Source organism: Nematostella vectensis, chromosome 11, assembly GCF_932526225.1.
Source record: "Nematostella vectensis chromosome 11, jaNemVect1.1, whole genome shotgun sequence".
Classification (NCBI taxonomy): Eukaryota; Metazoa; Cnidaria; class Anthozoa; order Actiniaria; family Edwardsiidae; genus Nematostella; species Nematostella vectensis.
The window spans coordinates 9872737-9894242 of record NC_064044.1 but is presented as its reverse complement, the minus strand read 5'-3'; the positions used below and the strand labels follow the sequence as shown (position 1 = coordinate 9894242).

At 41.5% G+C, this 21506-nt stretch overlaps 2 protein-coding genes and 2 long non-coding RNA genes across 9 annotated transcripts in view; 3 read left to right on the top strand and 1 right to left on the bottom strand.

Annotated features, from left to right (window-relative positions):
- The window catches only part of LOC5510185 (kinesin-like protein KIF13B), a 38809-nt gene extending 29520 nt beyond the window's left edge, over positions 1-9289 (top strand). For 3 of the 4 annotated variants that reach the window (XM_048734099.1, XM_048734101.1, XM_048734102.1), the window contains 5 exons: positions 250-402; positions 1686-1766; positions 3255-3326; positions 4404-6075; positions 7274-9289. In XM_048734099.1, the coding sequence (XP_048590056.1) occupies positions 250-402; positions 1686-1766; positions 3255-3326; positions 4404-6075; positions 7274-7671 (2376 nt within the window). In that variant the 3' untranslated portion in view covers positions 7672-9289. The remainder of the gene's footprint in view (positions 1-249; positions 403-1685; positions 1767-3254; positions 3327-4403; positions 6076-7273) is intronic. The other variant, XM_048734100.1, reaches the window with a different exon arrangement.
- A 1859-nt stretch (positions 9290-11148) lies between these two features.
- The window catches only part of LOC5500946 (sorbin and SH3 domain-containing protein 1 homolog), a 29767-nt gene continuing 19409 nt past the window's right edge, over positions 11149-21506 (top strand). For 2 of the 3 annotated variants that reach the window (XM_048734268.1, XM_048734267.1), the window contains exons 1-4: positions 11149-11287; positions 13303-13454; positions 17760-17956; positions 18968-19084. In XM_048734268.1, coding sequence (XP_048590225.1) covers positions 11183-11287; positions 13303-13454; positions 17760-17956; positions 18968-19084 — 571 coding nt within the window. In that variant the 5' untranslated portion in view covers positions 11149-11182. Of the gene's footprint in view, positions 11288-13302; positions 13455-16138; positions 16333-17759; positions 17957-18967; positions 19085-21506 lie in introns of those variants that run through there. The other variant, XM_048734269.1, reaches the window with a different exon arrangement.
- Positions 13577-14834, top strand: LOC125573632. The gene is made up of 2 exons (XR_007314136.1): positions 13577-14538; positions 14656-14834. It is a non-coding gene; the product is annotated as an uncharacterized LOC125573632 (long non-coding RNA).
- Positions 13886-16074, bottom strand: LOC125573631. Its single transcript, XR_007314135.1, has 2 exons — positions 15937-16074; positions 13886-15150 (listed from the first exon to the last, which is right to left on the bottom strand). It is a non-coding gene; the product is annotated as an uncharacterized LOC125573631 (long non-coding RNA).

Here is a 21506-nt window from a genome sequence, read left to right as displayed (position 1 = left end):
GTGATGGTATTGGTAGTGGTGATTGTGACGGCGATGATAATTGTGATAACGATTGTGATGGTAGTGGTGATGGTGACGGCGATGATAATTGTGATAACGATTGTGATAGTAATGGTGATTGTGATGTTAGTGGTGGTGTTGATGACGCCGATGATGGTTGTTGTGATGGTCTTGAAGATGGTGATTATGATGCTTACCATTGCAAAAGTGATGGACTTGATAATGATAGCTTTATTGTGTTTTCCTAAGCAACCGGGCGAGGAGACGGAGGAACGTGCTAGTCTCGCTCAGATGGCAGCACAAGCCATGGGCGAGGAGGAGGAAGATGAGACCGTATTACGGCGCTACAGCAAAGGCATCTCGAATGTGGAGAGTCTACTGGCCATAGATAAGCTACGCCAGGTAGGTCTAGGTAGATTGATGAGGATAATGATGATGGTTTGTTAGAATGAGACATTTCAAATATGGAGAGTCTACTGGCCATAGATAAGCTACGACAGGTAGGTCTAGGTAGATTGTTAAGGATAATGATGATGGTTTGTTAGAATGAGACATCTCAAATATGGAGAGTCTACTGGCCATACATAAGCTACACCAGGTAGGTCTAGGTAGATTGATGAGGATAATGGTGATGATGGTTTGTGAGGGCGAGACATTTCAAATGTGTAGAGTCTACTGGCCATAGATAAGCTACGACAGGTAGGTCTAGGTAGATTGTTAAGGATAATGATGATGGTTTGTTAGAATGAGACATCTCAAATATGGAGAGTCTACTGGCCATACATAAGCTACACCAGGTAGGTCTAGGTAGATTGTTAAGAAAGATGATGATGGTTTGTGAGGGTGAGACAACTCGAATGTGGAGAGTCTACTGGCCATAGATAAGCTACGACAGGTAGGTCTAGGTAGATTGTTAAGGATAATGATGATGGTTTGTGAGAATGAGACATCTCGAATGTGGAGAGTCTACTGGCCATAGATAAGCTACGACAGGTAGGTCTAAGTAGATTGTTAAGGATGATGATGATGGTTTGTGAGGATGAGACATCCTTATGTTGAGATTCTACTGACAATAAATTAGCTTCAATGCTTGACAAAATTGTTGTCATCTTCTGGATTTTTCTCTACATACGGGGGCTCAATGTAACCCATCCTTCCGATGCCTTTTTCCCCCTCCCTTCAGTACAATGTTTTTCAACTCGGGCTGTCTTTCTTAAAATTTGCGCACGGTTGCATCCAACATTGGAAGGGGAAAGGAGGGTTATAGTGACATTGTCGGAAAGAAAGCTAGTCTAGGTAGCATTTTTAATGATGGATGAAGCGTCTGGATTGATTTTCTTAATAATCAAAAATAGCTCGGGATATTCTTTCTAAGTTTATCTGGTTTGATTGGTCCATGTACGATTGTTTTCCGTGTCGATACCCGTGTACCATTAATACTCGTGTACTCTTGATACCCATGTACTCTCTTTATCCGTGAACTCTTGAGGCCCGTGTACTCTTGATACACATGTACTCTTGTTATCCGTTTACTCTTGTTTTCCGTGTACGTTTGATATCCGTGTACTCTTGATACCCGTGTACTCTTGCTACCGGTGTACTCAAGATACCAATGTACTCTCCTTATCCGTGTACCCTTGTTTTTCGTGTACGTTTGATATCCGTGTGCTTTTTCCCGTTTTCAGGAAGTTGTCGTCAAGGAGAAGCTCGCCGCCATTGGCAAACCTTTGCGCAAGTTTGCTAGCACGCCTAACCTGGCCGCCGTGGTAAGGATTACATGACAACCTTATAATGCACGTCTAAGATCAACTATTGTCAAGAAACATTCCCGATCGCCAATAAACTGCGACGCGCGCTGCCGTGGCCACATTGAAAGTCTTTCGAAGTAACTGTCTGGCATTTTGATGAATCATTTCTCTGGCAAAGCTAAGTGCATCCTGGGAAGCCACTTTGAAGCTCATGTCAATCAACAATACGATTGTAGCATTCTTATTGGCTACAACGGTAGCCTTGGTCCGGGTTACCACGGTAGCGCGCGTAACACGCGAACGGTTACGATTAAGTGCATGTTTTCACCGGCACTGCTTATATAATTTAAATCAATGACAGCGCGACTATGGAAATAATAATATAATAAGCCAATATAAATTGGCTTACATTGACTCTTTCATAATTGCGCTATAATTTTGATGCTCATGGGGACGAGAGGTTAGTGAATTGAAGCTTTTTAGTCAAATCACACTTAGTGGTCACAAGTGGTATATCACCAGTGCTGTATTCTGATTGGTTGGCCTACTAATAGGCTATAAGTATTAGTGTATGTATTAGTAACGAAAGGTGCAGGATTTGAAAGCTAAATGACTGCCATGACGGTTTTGGTTATACAAATCGGCTAAATGACTGCCATGACGTTTTGGTTATACAAATCGACCTACTAGTGTGATTTGACTAGAACTATTCTTTTGTCCCTTTTGGACTCAGAACCCTTTCGGGTTCTAGGGATAACTGTTAAATAGTCGAAATGCTTTTTTAGCTCTAATGCTATTTTCTTTTTCTCGTCGTCATCTTGGTTTTATTGCGACGAATAATCTATCAGTCTTATTCTTATGTGAAAATATTAATCGCCGACCAGAGGTCTGACGAATGACATGTCCTTTGGTAAAGTAAAAGTAAATGTTTTATAAAGACTCCTAATCCCGCCATGCCCTGCGCGCGTACACTTCCTTAACTTGCATGTTTCAAAGCTCTTCATACGTTAAATCTGCATGTTCAGCATGTTGTAGCCAAAGCATGCGTTGCTATTCAATGTGTCAGTCATTTCACGTAACCAAGATCATGCTTAATCCATGAATCTTAGCTGTCATCCTGTCACGTGACTCTGTACAAGGCTCACACAGCTGTAAAAAAAAAATTAAATTTTGAAGAAATTCTCTCGCTTAGCCTCTCGTTTTTTTTTTATTCAATCGCTTGTTCCTGAGGACTTTGTTGCAATATCTTGAAATTTCCCAGAAATCTCTCGATTATTCCTCGAGATAATTTAATTTCGGGATTCGGGAAAGTGTTCTTGTTAAGAAATATGAAACAAATTTGTTTGGTTTAATGATATCTGCCAACGTTTTGCTTTATGTGATAAATTTCTAAGAAATGCCGAGAACTTTTTAATACTTTGCTCCTAGAACGTTGAATGATCAATTCTCGGAATTTATACGTTGTGTGAGCCGTGGCTATCATTCATGTTGTCTGTTGTGTTTCAGTCGGATTTCTCTCTGGCATCCAGCCCAGGCCGCTTTGAATCACCTGAGTCCGCTCGTTACTGGGACTTAAAAGTAAGCTTGAAGCTAAACTCATATGTAAAGCTCCCCTAGCATCAAATTCCAATAACTTGTTTTTTTTTTATATTTACTTATCCTGAGATGATGATTAGGTAGAGAGTTTTCATATGATATCAGAAAAAATCTCGAAATTTGACCACGGGCAAAGATACAAGCTCTGGTAACAGGCTAAAATGTGACCTTCAGGATTCCTGAACCAACGAGGAATGCCTGGCTCTTTCGAAAAGTGGGGTCACTTTATACTCGAGAGTGCGATATTATTTACGTTTAAAAGACGGCAAAACCCCACGAAAACCCGTCGTATGGAAATAAAACCTTGTATTGTTTGTTTTCAAACCCGGAAATTAAGAGTTTGATGCTACGGGCACTTTAAAAATCAGCTTGTAAAGGTTCTTTAGAGCATCACTCCTCCTCCATCGCTGTCTTACACCTGCCTTTACTGTCATACGCCGTACCCGGAGGCGAGGGGGGGGGGGGGGGGGTTATATATAGAAATAGGGCGATTTGTAAGTATGTCTGCCCCTCTTTCCCTCGGTCTTGTTTTGTCTGTTTGCCTGTTCGTCTGTCCTTCTGCCAGTCTGTCTGCGGAGAGGGGGTAAACAATGTGTTGTAAAGGGAGATTACTCATTAAATAGCCTGCGTAGCTGGCCGTTTTGTTTGTTTTTAGAGCAGTTTTTTTTATCCACGAATACGCGAAATTGTTTTTGCCTTATTTTGCTAGTTTTTGTATTTCTGTGCTAGTTTTTGTATGGCCGCGTATTGCCGCGCGTTATGTTTGATCTGGTAAGGATCGTGTAGAATCTGGTTAGGACCATGTGATTTCTGGTTAGGTTCATGTTTAATCTGGTCAGGATCGTGATTAATCTTGTTAGGATCATGTTTAATCTGGTTAGGATCATGTTTAATCTGGTTAGGATTATGTTTTGTCTGGTTTTGATAATTTTTAATCTGGTAAGAATCATTTTTACTCTGATTCGGATCATCTTTTACCCGATAAGGATAATCTTTATTCTGATTAGGATAACGTAAATCTGGTTTGAGTCTTGCTTAATCTAACTTTTTTGTTTATAGGGTATTGGTCGCAGCGAGTACCATATAGCCAACAGTCAAAGCTTCTCTGAATCCCGATCCAATCGGAGCTCGGGTCGTGACGACCTTCTAATCGATTTCTCTTCGTTTGTGTCACCACCAAGTACTTCGTCTCCTGTACAACTTCGGGATACTTCTGTTAAACGCAATTCATCGAATTCTCGTCCGAGCTCTTTACTTCTTGAGCTTGAAACTCTTGACGAAGATGTCCGATCATTAACTCCGAGTCCAAAAGCACAAACTCAGACGAACTTGTTCGACTTTAACGACAGTAGATCGGCAGTGTCCGAAGGCACGATCAGTCCATCGCCCGACGAACTTCGAGATAGAACAGCAAGTTCGGATACGATTACCTACGACGAGCCTCCCGCAACGCCTTACGACGACTTACCCACGCCAACACCCTTCGGGGCGAAGCCTTTAGTAGCCCCCACGCAGCCCGAATCTAAAACCGAATCCAATAATTGGGGGAAACCTCTTCTTAAGGCTCCAGAGCTTCTGTCAAGGAAAGAGCCATCCAAGTTTAACGTTGGAAAAACAAAGAAAACAAACCTACTCGATCTCCAAGCCGCGTTTACCGAAAAGATGGACATGTTCACCTTAGATTCGCCTGAACCGGAAACTTCTGGGCCCTCGTTGATCCCGGGGCAGAGCACCAATAAGAAACCGAAGACATTTGACGATTTGTTCTCAATAGAAAGTATTAAGGCTGAATTAGAAAAGTCAAAAGTCGAGCAGGAGGGAACTGGTACTGACTCTAGTGACTTGACGGACATCTCCGGTTTAGTACCGGGGCTAAAGTCAGAGGATTCTAAACACGACACGACAATAGAGTCACCATCTTCCGATATCTCGGCACTATTGTTAGATACCACAGCAAATGGAGAAACTGACACTCAGACCTTTGAAACCGCTATCGATGCAGAAAAGGTATTACGCACTGATGTCACTTCCGGTTGCACAAATGACAGCTCTGGTCGACATGAGCAGAAAGAACTGGATGATGATTTGACAGCTGCCATTTGTGAGAAACCGGAAATAACCGGAACACCGGAAATGTCCTCAACCCCGAAAGTAACGACTTCACCGGAAGTGTCATCCACACCGGAGGTATCTTTTGTACCAGATGTTCTATCCACACAACAAGAAAGGTCTACACCGGAAGTGCCATTGACACCGGAAGTGCCATCAACGCAACAAGCGACGTCTACACCGGAAGTAACATCCACATCGGAAGAAACCACTGCTCCAGATTTGTCACCCAAGCAAGAAGCAACACCCACACCGGAAACGACATTCATATCGAAAGTAACCTCTGCACCGGAAATATCTTACACACATGAGGCAGCGCCTACACCGGAAACGCCACTCACAAGCCAATCAGAACAGCTTTCCGCAAATCAAGACGGTTCATCCGCTGATCGTCTTTACGCCGCGAGCGAGGGTAGCGAGGGAATGTTTGGGTCACGTGACGACCTATCATCACTTGGCAGCCGTGATGACCTTGAGGACTGGGACGAGTCTAACTTAGCAGGGCTGAGCGTTGGCATGGCAATTGAAGTTGGGAAGGGCAAGACTGGCGTGATTCGCTTTATCGGGGCGACCGAGTTCTCGCCGGGGCCCTGGGTAGGAGTAGAGCTCGACAAGGCTGGAGGTACGTGCCAATTGCATATTGGGTTGCACTGACAGCCAAAAAATGGCAAGTTTTCCCAAAATAAGGTCTGGTTAACTTCGGTAATCTTGAATCTTTGCATAGAGGTTCCTTATGTTATGTAAACCAACATATCGCAAATTATTTTTTTATAATAGATTCGTCTTCGAGATATGATGCTTGAAGTGCAATTTTCAAATGTTCAAAGTATGAATTCTCCTTGTTTTTAGGGAGAAGTCTGGCTCTGATCAGAAATTAAGCCAATTTTGCTCGCTATTATCTAAATTTCATAACTTCTAAATTTCTTTAAAATTTGGAATTAAGCTTTTGGTAAGAGAAACTCCTTGTATGCGGAATCTTAAGCTTATATATTGAGAAAAGGAAAATTTCATGCCATTTTTTCCCTCTGTCAATGTCAATGAAAAGTTCTAAAAACTGCTCAGATAGCGCTCATTTTTCATAAAAAGAGACAGAAAAAAAAAGTACAAAGTGTTTTGTAATATTTCTTCTTTATTTGAATCCTGTTAAAACAACCTCACAATCGTTCTTCAAACTGCCTTCTAAATTATTTTTTGAAAAGGGATTATTTCTGTAGCACATTCGATATCTGACAGGAAGGTAACACATTTTTTTTCCTGTTCGACATTATTTCGCAGCCAGTTTTTTTGCTCGATTTTTTTAACTAGATTCTTCAGCCAAAGATTAATTGTTCGATTTTCTTTCATAGAGATTGTAAAGTATTTTTACCGACCGATCAGATAAATCAAGTGGTCGGTCCCTTATTAACTTCATTTTTAAAAACTACCAAGAAATGAAGTAAGAAATTTCCTAGCGATCTAGCCGGCTCTACGGAAATTCGGGAATCCCAAATCTCCGGAGAGCAGGCTAGCAGGCTAGAAATTTCAAAATGAACGAGGTTGTACGCTTTAAAATAGTCTGTGCAAATGAAAAATGAAAATTGCCAAATGGCAGTGTGTTTATTGGAATTCTCTTTGAGGTTGTGATTGATAATTTAGAATGGATGGCCTGTTATACATCTCGGATTATAATATATTCTTTTGTCTTTTAACGGTTGAGGTTTCCGTCGGACCTCCGGAAGTAAACTGGTGACAATGCAGCTTTAAGAATAAGTGTATATTTACCGTTACTGACTGCGTGTCGATTGCCAGTCCCACTAAAACGTTCCGGTTTGATTCATCAGGTAAAAATGACGGATCAGTTTCCGGAGTCCGTTATTTCGCGTGCAAGCCAAGGTTCGGTTCGTTCGTACGACCCGACAAAGTCAAGATAATCACGAACAGTGCCCGAGAGCGGTCGACTTCTCGTCGGTCCGGGTCACGTGATATTCCGACTCGGAGCTCTTCAATTCGCGGCCTGGAGAGAACCGAAAGCTCGTCTCGGAGTTCGCTCGGTAAGGCTTCGACGAAGACGAGAACTGACAGTCCGTCTCGTGGCGCCAGGAAAAGCGAAGGAGGAGCGAGTGCACCCGCGGGTCGTGGTCCTAGTCCCGCCACAGGAAGCCCGGTTGTAAAGAGAGAAAACTCAGGTGCAAATCGCAAGAAGAATGAATGGAAGAGAAGATCGAATATTTTATTTTGAATTAAAAATAGGTTGTAGATAAGAGAATTCAAGAAATCCAAATGGTTCCAAGTACATTTTTACTAAATTAAGCGGAATTTGATATTTAAGACGTCAAGTTTGTCATTAACTGCTCAAAGACCCTCTGATCGATTTGCGTGACACTAATGCGTGACGCTGTTGTTTATAATTTTAGTTTGAATATTGAGACCTCTTATCATTTTGGATGATTTTGACTATCCATGCATTATTTGAATACTTCCAGGCTGTCTAATTCTAATAGACCGTTTTCACGATGTTGCGTGCGCATCCAAAATATCACAGACTGGCGGACCACCGCTGATATAAAATGTTGTACGAAGTGGAATTTACAGACGAAGCTATAGATAATGCTGTCAAAGTGCTATAGTCAAACTAGCGCTAGAGTCAAATACCTCTTCGCTCGCATTTTGGATCACCTATGGCCCGCCAGTCGTGGCATGCGCGCGCAACATCGTGAAAACGGTCTATTAAGGTTGGTTCTCACTAGGACGCAAGCGTAAGCGCAAACGGAAGCGCAACACAAGTGAAAATCGGTCAAACACAAGCGCAAACGCAAGAAAATCAAGCAGTTGCGTTCTCTTGCGCTTCCGCTTGCGCTTATGTTCTAGCGAGAATCTGAAAACTACGTGCGTTCCGCTTACGCTTTACAAGGTGATTCAGGTGGACCCAGGCGTGTAGACAGCGCCCAAAAGAGTAAGCATTACTAGTCAAATAGTGCGGATGCTGTCTAGACACTATGTGGGAGGTACTATAAGGTAGATCAACAGCATTACCTTTGTCTTGTGTCCACTTGAAGGTAGCTTCTTTAGCATAGGCGTTATTGCACAGCGCCTTGGTGGTCTTTTTTTTGCTCTAGATAATTATGTCTCGCGCAAGTTGGTCACATGGTCTTTTTATTCCACTTTTATCCGAAGGCGTATCGTTTTTCGCGATTTGTGCTTTAGCGATTCACTTTCTTTAGAATGTTCAGTTATAGGATTCATTAATGAGCCTAAATATTGAGAAAATGATGCGAATTCGTTGGATTCATGAGGAAATCAAACAAATGTACTTTTGGGCAGAATTATAATTTTGATATTATTGAGGCTCTAAGCCAGAAAAATTAATGCCTGCAATGGGAATTCGGGAGGGAGAGATAGAGGCTAAACATCGGAAAGGGGTAGGGTTGGGTAAGGAGTCCTTTATTATTTTTAGGCATGGGATACCTGTGTTCTCCTCAGGTGTGTAAGCCTAGTTAAAAAAAGGGAAAATTACCCAATGAATTTTATTACGTTGTTTTTTAGTTATATTTTCATTCCACTTTTAATTGTTTTAGCAAAGAGCGTTTTTTTTACTCGAGATATTGCGTGACGTCTTACCATCCTTTGTTACGTAATATTGAGCGTTATTAAAGCTAATACCGTGACGCTGAAACACATGGGCTAGTGATACAAACAGGCCTTCTGTGTGAATTTTTTTATTTTAATTCAACAAGCCAGCATTTACAAGATATTATATTTGTCCCAGTATCTTAGAACTCTTAAAATTCTAATGATTCATAGTATTGTTATACCTTTATAAACAAATAAATTCAGATGTCATGTTCTCTCGTACCGAACTAGTGTCTGTTCTCCCTTTCACCCCCACAACAACCCTCCCCTCTCTCCCTTTCACCCCCACAACAACCCTCCCCTCTCTCCCTTTCACCCCCACAACAACCCTCCCCTCTCTCCCTTTCACCCTCACAACAACCCTCCCCTCTCTCCCTTTCACCCCCACAACAACCCTCCCCTCTCTCCCTTTCACCCCCACAACAACCCTCCCCTCTCTCCCTTTCACCCCCACAACAACCCTCCCCTCTCTCCCTTTCACCCCCACAACAACCCTCCCCTCTCTCCCTTTCACCCCCACAACAACCCTCCCCTCTCTCCCTTTCCCTCCTCCTCCTCTCTAAATTCAGACGTACTATCTCAAGTGTTAACTTTTGTTATCTAGAAGAATCAAACCATTCTGGGGACACATGACTGCCCTACTTTATCTCTCCTTTTTTCGGGGCGATGATACAATTTCAAGCAACTACAGGGGCAGATCTAGGGGGGGGGAGGCAAGGGGCCCAGACCCCCCTATTTTCAGATATTTGCTTTAAAAATAACAAGAAATATAAGGAAAAATACGGAAGAACAATAAGTCCGGCCCCCCCTTTCTTGAAACTTTTGCTTCGGCCCCCATTTTTAAACTTCTGGATCCGCCCCTGAACCAGGTATTTATTTTCAGTAAGACGACCAATCACGCTACCATTTTATGCTCCCGCTCATCGAGTAACCAAGATATTTTCAATCAAATCTCGTCAATAACGTATCAGATTTCATTCGTTATTTTGATGTTTTCCTTGCTAAAGAACCGTTTTTTTTTTCAGTAGGGGACTTGCGCCAAGAAATTTAGTGACCTTTTGGTTGCATATTCAAGCCAAAATAAATACAGAACTTTTTTACGCCAGTCACGCCAAATAACGACGAAAAATAAAATCTTTAAATAAAACTAAACCCTAAAAATTCCGGCAACAAAAGTTACTCTATGTTGCTCTTATTTTGCCGCTAAAAGCCTGAGCGCGCGCTAGTTTGCCACTAAAATGTCACGTGATCTTGAAGCGCAGATCCCCTATTATAAATAGTAACAAAGGAGTAGTTGATCGACTTCTTCAAGAAGATGCCGTAGCAGGGGGATAGGGGCACGTGCCCACCACTTCCTCGCTCATCTCTAGCTTTCTTAAACACACAATACTGAAACAACATAATTGTGGCAATAATCAAAGGCGACATGGATACACTGTTTCACTAGACAGCCGCTAAATGCGCTTATACAGAAGTTCGAAAATGAGAAGAGAACGTCTTTATGGGCGTAATATGTGCACCAAACATTTGGGCGGTGACAGAACACAGCAGGGGAACTCTAGAAACAAAACGCGGGATTGGGTCTCGTGCCCAACACGGCTCACGCGATCTAAGGACTGTCACGATTATCTCACACCTCATTCATACATTAGACCCGGAGCTGTTTTTTTTTTTTTTTTTTTTTTTTCACAGGCGACACGTTTTATCACATCTCGTTCACGAAGAACTTCACGCTTGAGACCTTACGACTTGTTTTTATAGTTTAGCCTATTGGTTATTCATCTATGGCTTTCCGCTGCCAAGGGGGTTTGGGAGAATGATTTTCGGGTGAGAGCGTCAGAATATTGCGTGTCTCTCGCGTGATTCGTGTAAATTTGTGCAATTTGATGCTATCTTACGATAAAACGACATGCGAGAAAAGATTTTTGAAACCAACCAAAAAGCTCTTTTATCTGAAAACAAAATACAAAACAGAAAAAAAAATACTAAGAGAGAGTGTTTTCGGAGGCGAATCTGTACATTTGTGAGTTAACATCGCGGGATAGACTGCCTTATATGGTCATGGCTCGAGTACCGGGGACCAATCCAGCACGCTAAGCACGCTGGGAGCAAAACTCGTAATGGCGTCTAGCGAAGTTTTCCAAGTCGTCCTGTCCGGAGGAGCTCCTTGGGGTTTTCGGCTTCAGGGAGGCAAGGATTTTAGGGCTCCTCTGAAAATAGCGAAGGTAAGGTACCTGCCTGTGGTTTTATATCGTTGTATCTCGTATTCGACGTGATTGCTCGAAGAGCACCGTGTCAGGGAAACTGACACCCTTCCATCAACATTCATCTGCGGTCTATGGCCTCAATTCTGTTTCAAATATCGTCGACTTGAATTGATTTATCTCGAATCGCAGCTTTTATTCCAATTAGACCCATGATTGGGAGTCTTTTGCAATTATCGAAAAATATTCGGCGGGATTTGGTTGGGAGTTGTGGCTTGTTTTGTTTTGGCCCGAGTTGGAATTCATTCCTGCACAGAAAAGAGCCCTTGGTTGTTCGATGAGATCTAAAATCTCCCATCGCCCCCAATAAACAACCGGATAAGCTCCTTAACCTTTATTACATGCTAGCGACAAACTAACAGGAATTTAGCAAAACGAGAACGTAGTTAGTTTTATTTAAATTTAGAAGCAAACATTTTTTAGCCCTGATTTTGCGGGCGAATGTAATAACACAAATAATAGGTTGCGCGATGTTTTTTGTGGTGATATCGGAAATATCTGATAAGGAGTTGTAATATCAATCAAATTATAAGAAATTGTGGTCTATCTGTTTCCTGTATATCATATTTGTGGTAAGCCGAAGACAAATCCAGTTATTCTGTATTGGATTTAGCACAACTGCTTGCTCGCCTGGATTTAATGTTTACAATTTCGCTTCTTCAAGTACCTTCTTCAAAAAAGCCCACATATTTAACTCGCGAAAGTTCCAATAAATCTACCCTAATTGACCCGTCTATTGTGATTTCTTAATTCTTTTTAATTGAAATTACTCTAGATAGAACTGAGGAAAATCGTTTAGTATTAAAAGCGACAATAATAACACAAAACCTTATAAAGCCGTCAGATCATATAAACACTTCCCAAAGATTTGTCTAAGCTTTAATATCACGAATAAATTAATTTTGATGTAGTAATTTACATTTGCTGTAACTTAAATCTTACAGAATATTTTTATCATTCTGTGTTTCATAGCATTCTTCCTTCTGTATTAGTTTACATTTTAACACAAATTCCTTACAGAGGTGCGGTTAGTAACGTTGCAAAAACATATAAATAAATAATTTGGTTTAGGAGATTAGTATTTCCTAATAGTATTATTTATATGTGGTTGCCGTTCTAACCGTTTTGGCCCACAGAGGCCGATATAATTTACGCTTTGTTTACATTTATCAAATTTTGATCCCTTTATACTGTTATTTATGAAGAAAATTATTTGATTTTTTCCTTTAATTTTTGCAAACATTTCCCTATAATAATCTATCTCCCTGCATTCCAAGTTGTTTGATAGTCTTGCATAATTAAATTCCGGAATTTTTCTTTGCGACAGTATATTTTCTTGTTCTCATGCTGTTCTCTTGCAAGTACAGTTAGGTAACTGTACTTCATTGCAAATACTACACCCCTATTTTTTATATCTAGTTTTTTTAATTGCTACCATCTGCTTATTTAGTTATATCTGGCAATCATGTTTTTTTCATGTTTGATAAAATGTTCATGCATCTTATTTTGGGTAAAATTTTGGGTTGGCATTGGTATGCTTATCATTCATATATAAAAGAAAAGGAGGTTTCATGAAAAATGATAAAATGAAACTAAAGAAATCAATAATACAATCAGAAAATGTTTACTGCCATAGTAGAAAAATTGCAAATTCACTCAGATCTCAACTTCAAATGCTGAAAGGTTGACACCTCTAACAGCTAGTGGGTGGTAAGACGAAACATCCTGGTGATGATTGAGACTCGGTGACCTATGTGTTATTGTCAACCAGCTGATTGCAACAACAACAAAAGACATTTGGGATAGTGCCCTGATCCATAATATTTTCAAAAAACTACTGAAAAATGACTGAATTGTGTATGATTACTAAAGTTTGTATGATTTTCAATGTTTCCAAAATTTACTGGAAGTAATAATTTACTGAAAATAATAATTTAATGAAAGCAATATTTCTGAATTGTTCTTATTTTCCACAGGTTGAACAAGGCAGTAAGGCTGAAAGGGCTGGAATCCGCCCAAATTTGTATGTCCGGTCCATAAACAATGACCCCTGTGAAAATATGTCGCATGGCGATGCCCTCAATAATATCAAGAGAACTGGGACAAATCTCAACCTGCTGCTTTGCAAGTAAGACAAAGAGCTGTTTTACCTATACTTGTCCATACTTAGGTGCGTACACAGGGGGTTGCACCCCCCCCCCCCCCCCCCCCCCTTGGCCGCAAAAAAGTGGGTCATTTCTTATAAAGAAATGGTCAAATACTGTTCTTTTTCCATATGATACCTATGACTGCGCACCCCCTCAGCCAATCCTGGGTATGCACCTGATACTTGTCCAATAGAAGTGATAGAAAAATGATTGAAATAAGCTCATTTTACATCAAATAAGATGGGGAATTCCAAGTATTCCAGGTGACTTTTTTTAAGGTCATTGTAATTTGTAAACTTCCATTTCATGGCTTATGGATAGTATGAGAATATAATCACAAAAATGTTGGAGGTGTATTTCGGCCTCAGGAAATTAGTTTGGAATGCATTAAAAACCATTAAAACCATGGCCCTTTTGGTTTCTCTTCACAGTGCACATGTGCACAGTTTTTCCGCCATGTCTATCCAATATGAATCATGACCCAGCATCTTTCTATTAAATAGTTAATTCCCTTGTGATGTTTTTGTTGAATAGTTATTGCCGAAGACATGAGTCCTTATCAAAGTTCTATGCTCCACCATCATCAATATTATTGTTAGTACTTAAATTTTTAAAACTTAGATATCTCTCAAATAAGTAATGAGAAGCTTTCACACTTGATGAGGTGGTTACTTTAGTGTCTTTCGCTATATATTCATTGGAGTCCCTGTGTTGTTACCATTATTTTTTTTTTATTTTCTGTAAAAAATAATATAAAAAAACTTGATAAAAGATTTGACTGCCTTTGACATCATCATCATCATAGTTGTTTCCACATTCCAATGAAACACATTAGCTTTTTACGAAGTCCATTGTTCTGGTTTGTATTGAGAAAACTATTTCTAGTTGACTGTTAAATTTTTTTTCTCAGAATTATGAAAACATTTTATACAGTGAACAATTTAAAATAATAAATGATCATACAAACATAAAATTTCATTACTTAAACATGACTATACTATGCTCTGTATTTTGAGTGAGTTATGGGACATGTGTAGGTTCAAGAAGGGCCCATGTCAGAAGGAGGTATTTCAAGATCATCATCAATAGGTTGTTCAATTGGAAAAAAAAAAACTCTACTTTGTTATCATTACTTAGGCTTTTTTTTTACCTACGGTTGTCTTAACCAGGGTTCAAAAGGAGGTATTTCAAGATCATCATCAATAGGTTGTTCAATTGGAAAAAAACTCTACTTTGTTATCATTATTTAGGCTTTTTTTACCTACGGTTGTCTTAACCAGGGTTCCAAACATTTTTTTTTTAATCTGCCAGATTTTGCCGGCTTTGTGGATTTTGGTGGAAAAAAGCTTGCATACTCAAAATATGAAAGGGGAATACAGAAAAAAAGAGCTGGCAAAGACCAGAAAACAACTGGCTATCTCCTCCTGTAAACATTGGCTGAATTATGATTTTACTAACACTTTTTAATTGATGAATTGTATAATATTTAACTGACATAATTTCTGCCATCCCTGTGTTGACAAGCTGTTTGTATAGGCACTGGTTTCCCTGTGTTGTCAAAGCTGTTTGTTTAGCCACTGGTTTCCCTGTGTTGTCACGCTGTTTGTATCGGCACTGGTTTCCCTGTTTTGTCAAGTTGTTTGTAACTTGTAAGTTGACCAGCGCTGGTGCTTGTACCTGGAGGGGTTGAGAAAAGATTTTTACTGAGGACCCCCCCCCCCTTCAGTATAAAAAAAATTATGTGGCCCCCCTTTAACAACCCCAAGAGTTTCAGTAAAAATTATGTTCAGAGCCCCACTCCCCCCAATATCTTACCTCTTCCTGTTAGGATAATGAACACTGCCATGTGCAATATCATTCCTATTTTACATTGACATTATTTCACCCAAGGATGATGGTCTAAGGACATTATATGTGCCCCACTCATTACTAACTTCACATGAGTGGTGGGCAGCCGCATGGTAATGATGATGGAGGACATCTGTCTTAGGGCCAAGCTGCTCTAATAAATGGCATTTAAATTGTTTAATTATCAAACAAAAATATTTTTTTGTGTGATGAATAATTTTATTTGGTACATTTTTGTTAAGGTAGAATTTTCATTTCATATATTAATCCTGATTTGAGTTTTAGTCCTAAAAACTTTTTATGCATTACAGTATCTGCTATATCAGTTGGAATGATTTTTAAATCATCTGATAGAATCTAAGATATAATCATACATTGGAATCTTTATTCCCTTTGCCTTTGTTTATTTTCTAGCTTAGGATTGGTATTGTAATGGCCACTAAAATAGCACCTTGTAGAGAGATCTTTGACAATTTGAAGACTCTGATTTCTCTAATTGTCAGCAAATAGCTGTGATAATAGAGAGTTGATACAGTTTGATTGTGTCATTAGTTGTTACTTAATTCTATGCTCTTCCTAGATTAAAACTCTTCTGCCATAAGTACCATACATTACCTTAACCACAGTTATGTAATCCAAGCCTTTGAATACTTTATCATTGCATTGTTGAAAGTCTTTTCTCAGACAAGTCTTCCTCAGATGTGAGGACACATGAATGTTTCTTACCTCATTTCTAGGTGCAGCTAGATTGAGTCAAGTGACCTTTGGCTTTGAGTTTAGTATTATATTAAAAGATATCAGGTTTCATCCTATTATAGTCAAGCCCTCCAGTTACTGTCCTCTGCTGGCCTTTTCTACTGTACTAAGTGGCAAAACTTGGAAATAATTCAGGGGCTGTTTACTGAATTCTGGTTTCTGTATGAAAGAGGGATTTCATCTTATACAGTTCAGTGTTTAAGACAAGATGGAGGAACCAAAAGTGGTCACAAAGGCTGTTTTCTCATTTGAAACGTATGTACTCACAGTTAAAGGTGATTGCTGATCACATTAGCTCACTTCTTTGCCTAATATACCAGATACAAGTGAACACATGTTTTCAAAATAACGTGTAGGTTTTAATTTTTTCTCAATCTGGCTTCTCTTTGGACTAGGGAATGGTTTTTCACAGAGGAAAAGATAAACAGAAATAACAGAGTGTATTATGCTCTGAAATGCATAGTTTGTTTTGAAAGCTAAAATCTTTATAACTCTGCGACCTTTAATCTCATCTCATGTGGTGAACAAACAGGCTCTTGTTATAAGTCTGTTGGCAAACCTCACCTAGAAATGTATAATTATTGAATTAAAAATTAAAAATGATACTATTCACAGCTACAGCATTTGAAGTTAAAGGACTTGTTTATTAACTTTGGTGACTCTTTTATTGATTAAATTATTGAGATACATCTGAGGATTAAAAAAGTGATCTTCTTATCCTCTTGTTATTAACACAAAGGCACAGTTGGTTTATCATTAATATGAATTTTTACAAGTCACTTTAGCACTGCAGGATTTGATCAATGTAATGTATAGTCTTACCCTATGAATTATGTCTGTTGTTGTGTTTGTCTTTAGCATATTCATTGAATTCCTTTGCATTTCCTTATTGTTATTGTCTCAGCCACAGTTGTTGCTCTAGTAACATGGATTGTAATGTACATACTGTCTGTCATTATGGTCATAAAAAAAGACAAGCAAAGTCAATAACTGTGACAGACAGAAGTAAATGTACAGAAAAAATATGCAAGTGTTTTTTTATGGATTAATTTATACTGTAGCATCACAGACAGTGTACTTATCCTTATCAGCTCTTAATATTTGCTAATTAATTAAACTTGTTTATTTTAATATACACCTATATTTCAAATAAGGATGCATTTAAAGAATCCATGTGTAGTAGCCAGTAATGCTGCATGGGTATTAAGGTCCAGGAGCTCCAAAAAGGGGGGGGGACGAAGCAAGGGTTTCAAGAAAGGGGGGCCGGATTCAATGTTCTTCCATGTATTTTCTTATATTATTTGTTATTTCAAAGCCAAATATTTGAAAATAGGGAGGCTGGGGCCTGCACTGCTCACCCCTAAATCCGCCCCTGATAAATCAAATCCAGGTTTGCAAAGCTGTGGTGTTGTAGACTTGCTGGAATCACCCATTTATGTGAACTACTTCGGGCTATGACACATGGATTCTCCAGTGCAACCCTATTAGAAATAGGTGGAATTTTTATTGTTGGATCACTTGAATTATTCATTTATTCAGATGCATACCTCCTTAAAAGATAACAGATTTATCAAGCAAATAGATGCTACAGTATATAACAACAGCACACATTCACCATCACCTCGTTCTCTCACCACATCATGAGAAGTTTACATTTCTTTTAATTTCCCCTTGTTCAACAGCAAGGCAGAGTCCAAACAAGGATCTGAGATGCCCCAGTCATCAGGGCCATATACTACAGAGGACATCATAGGGCCGTTTGTATCCAAAACAGTGTACAAACCAGCCCAGGATGTCCCATCTTATGCCACACTGCCGCGGGGGCAAGCTTACAAAGGGGATGTGGATGAAAACTACAATGTCAGCACTTTCCCTCAAGGTTAGTTCAACCCTGTTTCCCCCGACCCTTTTTAGTGTTTCTGCTCTCAGCCTCTACCCACTCTCCTTCCTACCAACATCACCTCTTCTTTTCCCATCATATCACACCCCCTTCTTACTGTCCCACATCGCCCTCCGTTTACCTTCTGTTGTACCTACTCCCTAGATGTTACCACTTGCAAGTCCCTATCCAGTCCTTATTACCCCAGTCCTCTATACTGTAGTGTCTATATCGTCCCCAATCACAGTCTCTTGTTTCTTAAAGCTGCATTGTCAACAGTTTACTTCAGAAGGTCTGACGCAAAACTTCAACTGTTAAAAGACAAAAGAATCTATTAGAATCTGAGATATTTAACAGGACATCTGCTCTAAATCATCTCATCCTCAAAGGAACATACAATAGACATACTTTCAATATTTTGAAATATTGTTCGTGTTTTTCGTTAAAAATAATCAGAGGTTGTAACTGTAATTGACCAATAGAAAACTGGTGACAGTGTGGCCTTTATCCCCCTTCAGGTGATTCCCCTCTTAAAGTGTCTCTCACTCCTGTCAATCTCCTGTTCCCCCTTTGCTGTAGTCCCAGTTTTTACCCTCACAGCCCCCTCCCTCCTCCCTCCTGCCTCCACCCTTTACCCCCCATTCTTACCCTCTTATCCATGGTTCAACTGCTATATTTTGCATGCTATCCGTGTGTGGACTCCACCCAGCCCAACCTATTATACTTCCCCATTCCCACCATATCCCTCTCAATTTGCCCACTCCCAGTTCCACTCCCATTTCCTCACAGCTCAACTAAACGTCTGTGTTATCCCCCTCACACACCCAATACAGTCCCCCTTGCAACACCCCCCTTGTGCATCCTCTTGTCCTTAACCCCCTACCATGCTGTCCCAGCCCTCCTGTGTTACCTCCTTTCAGATGTTGCCTTTTCCCTGTCTCCCTCTTACAAACTGACCTCCCCCCTTTGTTGATAAATATAATTACATTGATTTTGTTATTTATTTTGAAGATTCATTTAGAAATGAGTGGGACCCAAATATGATCTCAAATCTTACTCGGACGCCAGAGCCAATAAGGATACTGGAATCAAATGAGTCTATGAGAGCAGCATCCTCGACAACCACCGGTATGAATAGCATGCTTTTGAGCATTAAAATGGTTTACCACACATGAACCACAGTATTGTAGTGACACAATTTATATGCTCTAATGATCTATTTGAGTTTAAAAGGCGCATTCAGAGTTTTATTATGCAATTTTGTGTCTATCTCTCTGCCTAAAGGTTAGTCAGCCATGTTGGTTCTGATGTCAAACTTCTCGAGGCGTGAAAAGGGGGCGTCCCCATCCCTTTTATAGCGCCGTTTTGTGTTTAAGTCCCTTGTAGTAGAGACACCTGGATCCTCACTAAGAATTCCCCCTTTTTCTCCAGGTCAGGTCTGAGACATCCAGATCCTCACTAAGAATTCCCCCTTGTCCATCAGGTCGGGCTTAAACATCCAGATCCTCACTAAGAATTCCCCCTTGTCCATCAGGTCGGGTCTGAGACACCCGGATCCTCACGAAGAATTCCCCCATGTCCTCAAGGTCGGGGCTGAGACACCTGGATCCTCACTAAGAATTCCCCCTTGTCCTCCAGGTCGGGTCGGAGACACCCGGATCCTCACTAAGAATTCCCCTTGTCCTTCAGGTTGGTGCTGAGACACCCTGATCCTCACTAAGAATTCCCCTTGTCCTTCAGGTCGGGGCTGAGACACCCTGATCCTCACTAAGAATTCCCCCATGTCCTTAAGGCCGGGGCTGAGACACCCTGATCCTCACTAAGAATTCCCCCTTTTCCTCAAGGTCGGGGCTGAGACACCCTGATCCTCACTAAGAATTCCCCCTTGTCCTTCAGGTCGGGGCTGAGACACCCTGATCCTCACTAAGAATTCCCCTTGTCCTTCAGGTCGGGGCTGAGACACCCTGATCCTCACTAAGAATTCCCCTTGTCCTTCAGGTCGGGGCTGAGACACCCTGATCCTCACTAAGAATTCCCCTTGTCCTTCAGGTCGGGGCTGAGACACCCGGATCCTCACTAAGAATTCCCCCTTGTCCTCCAGGTCGGGGCTGAGACACCCGGATCCTCACTAAGAATTCCCCCTTGCCCTCCAGGTCAGGGCTGAGACACCCTGATCCTCACTAAGAATTCCCCCTTGTCCTCAAGGTCGGGGCTGAGACACCCTGATCCTCACTAAGAATTCCCCCATGTCCTTAAGGCCGGGGCTGAGACACCCTGATCCTCACTAAGAATTCCCCCTTTTCCTCCAGGCCGGGGCTGAGACACCCAGATCCTCACTAAGAATTCCCCCATGTCCTTAAGGCCGGGGCTGAGACACCCTGATCCTCACTAAAAATTCCCCCTTGTCCTTAAGGCCGGGGCTGAGACACCCAGATCCTCACTAAGAATTCCCCCATGTCCTTAAGGCCGGGGCTGAGACACCCGGATCCTCACTAAGAATTCCCCCATGTCCTCAAGGTCGGGGCTGAGACACCCTGATTCTCACGAAGAATTCCCCCATGTCCTCAAGGTCGGGGCTGAGACACCTGGATCCTCACTAAAAATTCCCCCTTGTCCTCCAGGTCGGGTCTGAGACACCCGAATCCTCACTAAGAATTCCCCCATGTCCTCAAGGTCGGGGCTGAGACACCCTGATCCTCACTAAGAATTCCCCCATGTCCTCAAGGTCGGGGCTGAGACACCTGGATCCTCACTAAGAATTCCCCCTTGTCCTCCAGGTCGGGTCTGAGACACCCGGATCCTCACTAAGAATTCCCCCTTGTCCTTCAGGCCGGGGCTGAGACACCCAGATCCTCACTAAGAATTCCCCCATGTCCTTAAGGCCGGGGCTGAGACACCCTGATCCTCACTAAGAATTCCCCCTTTTCCTCAAGGTCGGGGCTGAGACACCCTGATCCTCACTAAGAATTCCCCCTTGCCCTCCAGGTCGGGTCTGAGACACCCGGATCCTCACTAAGAATTCCCCCATGTCCTTCAGGTCGGGGCTGAGACACCTGGATCCTCACTAAGAATTCCCCCTTGCCCTCCAGGTCGGGTCTGAGACACCCGGATCCTCACTAAGAATCACCCTTGTCCTTCAGGTCAGGGCTGAGACACCCAGATCCTCACTAAGAATTCCCCTTGTCCTTTGGGTCGAGGCTGAGACACCCTGATCCTCACTAAGAATTCCCCTTGTCCTTCAGGTCGGGTCTGAGACACCCGGATCCTCGTTAAGAATTCCCCCTTGTCCTTCAGGTCGGGGCTGAGACACCCTGATCCTCTCTAAGAATTCCCCTTGTCCTTCAGGTCAGGGCTGAGACACCCAGATCCTCACTAAGAATTCCCCCATGTCCTCAAGGTCGGGGCTGAGACACCTGGATCCTCACTAAGAATTCCCCCTTGCCCTCCAGGTCGGGTCTGAGACACCCGGATCCTCACTAAGAATCACCCTTGTCCTTCAGGTCAGGGCTGAGACACCCAGATCCTCACTAAGAATTCCCCTTGTCCTTTG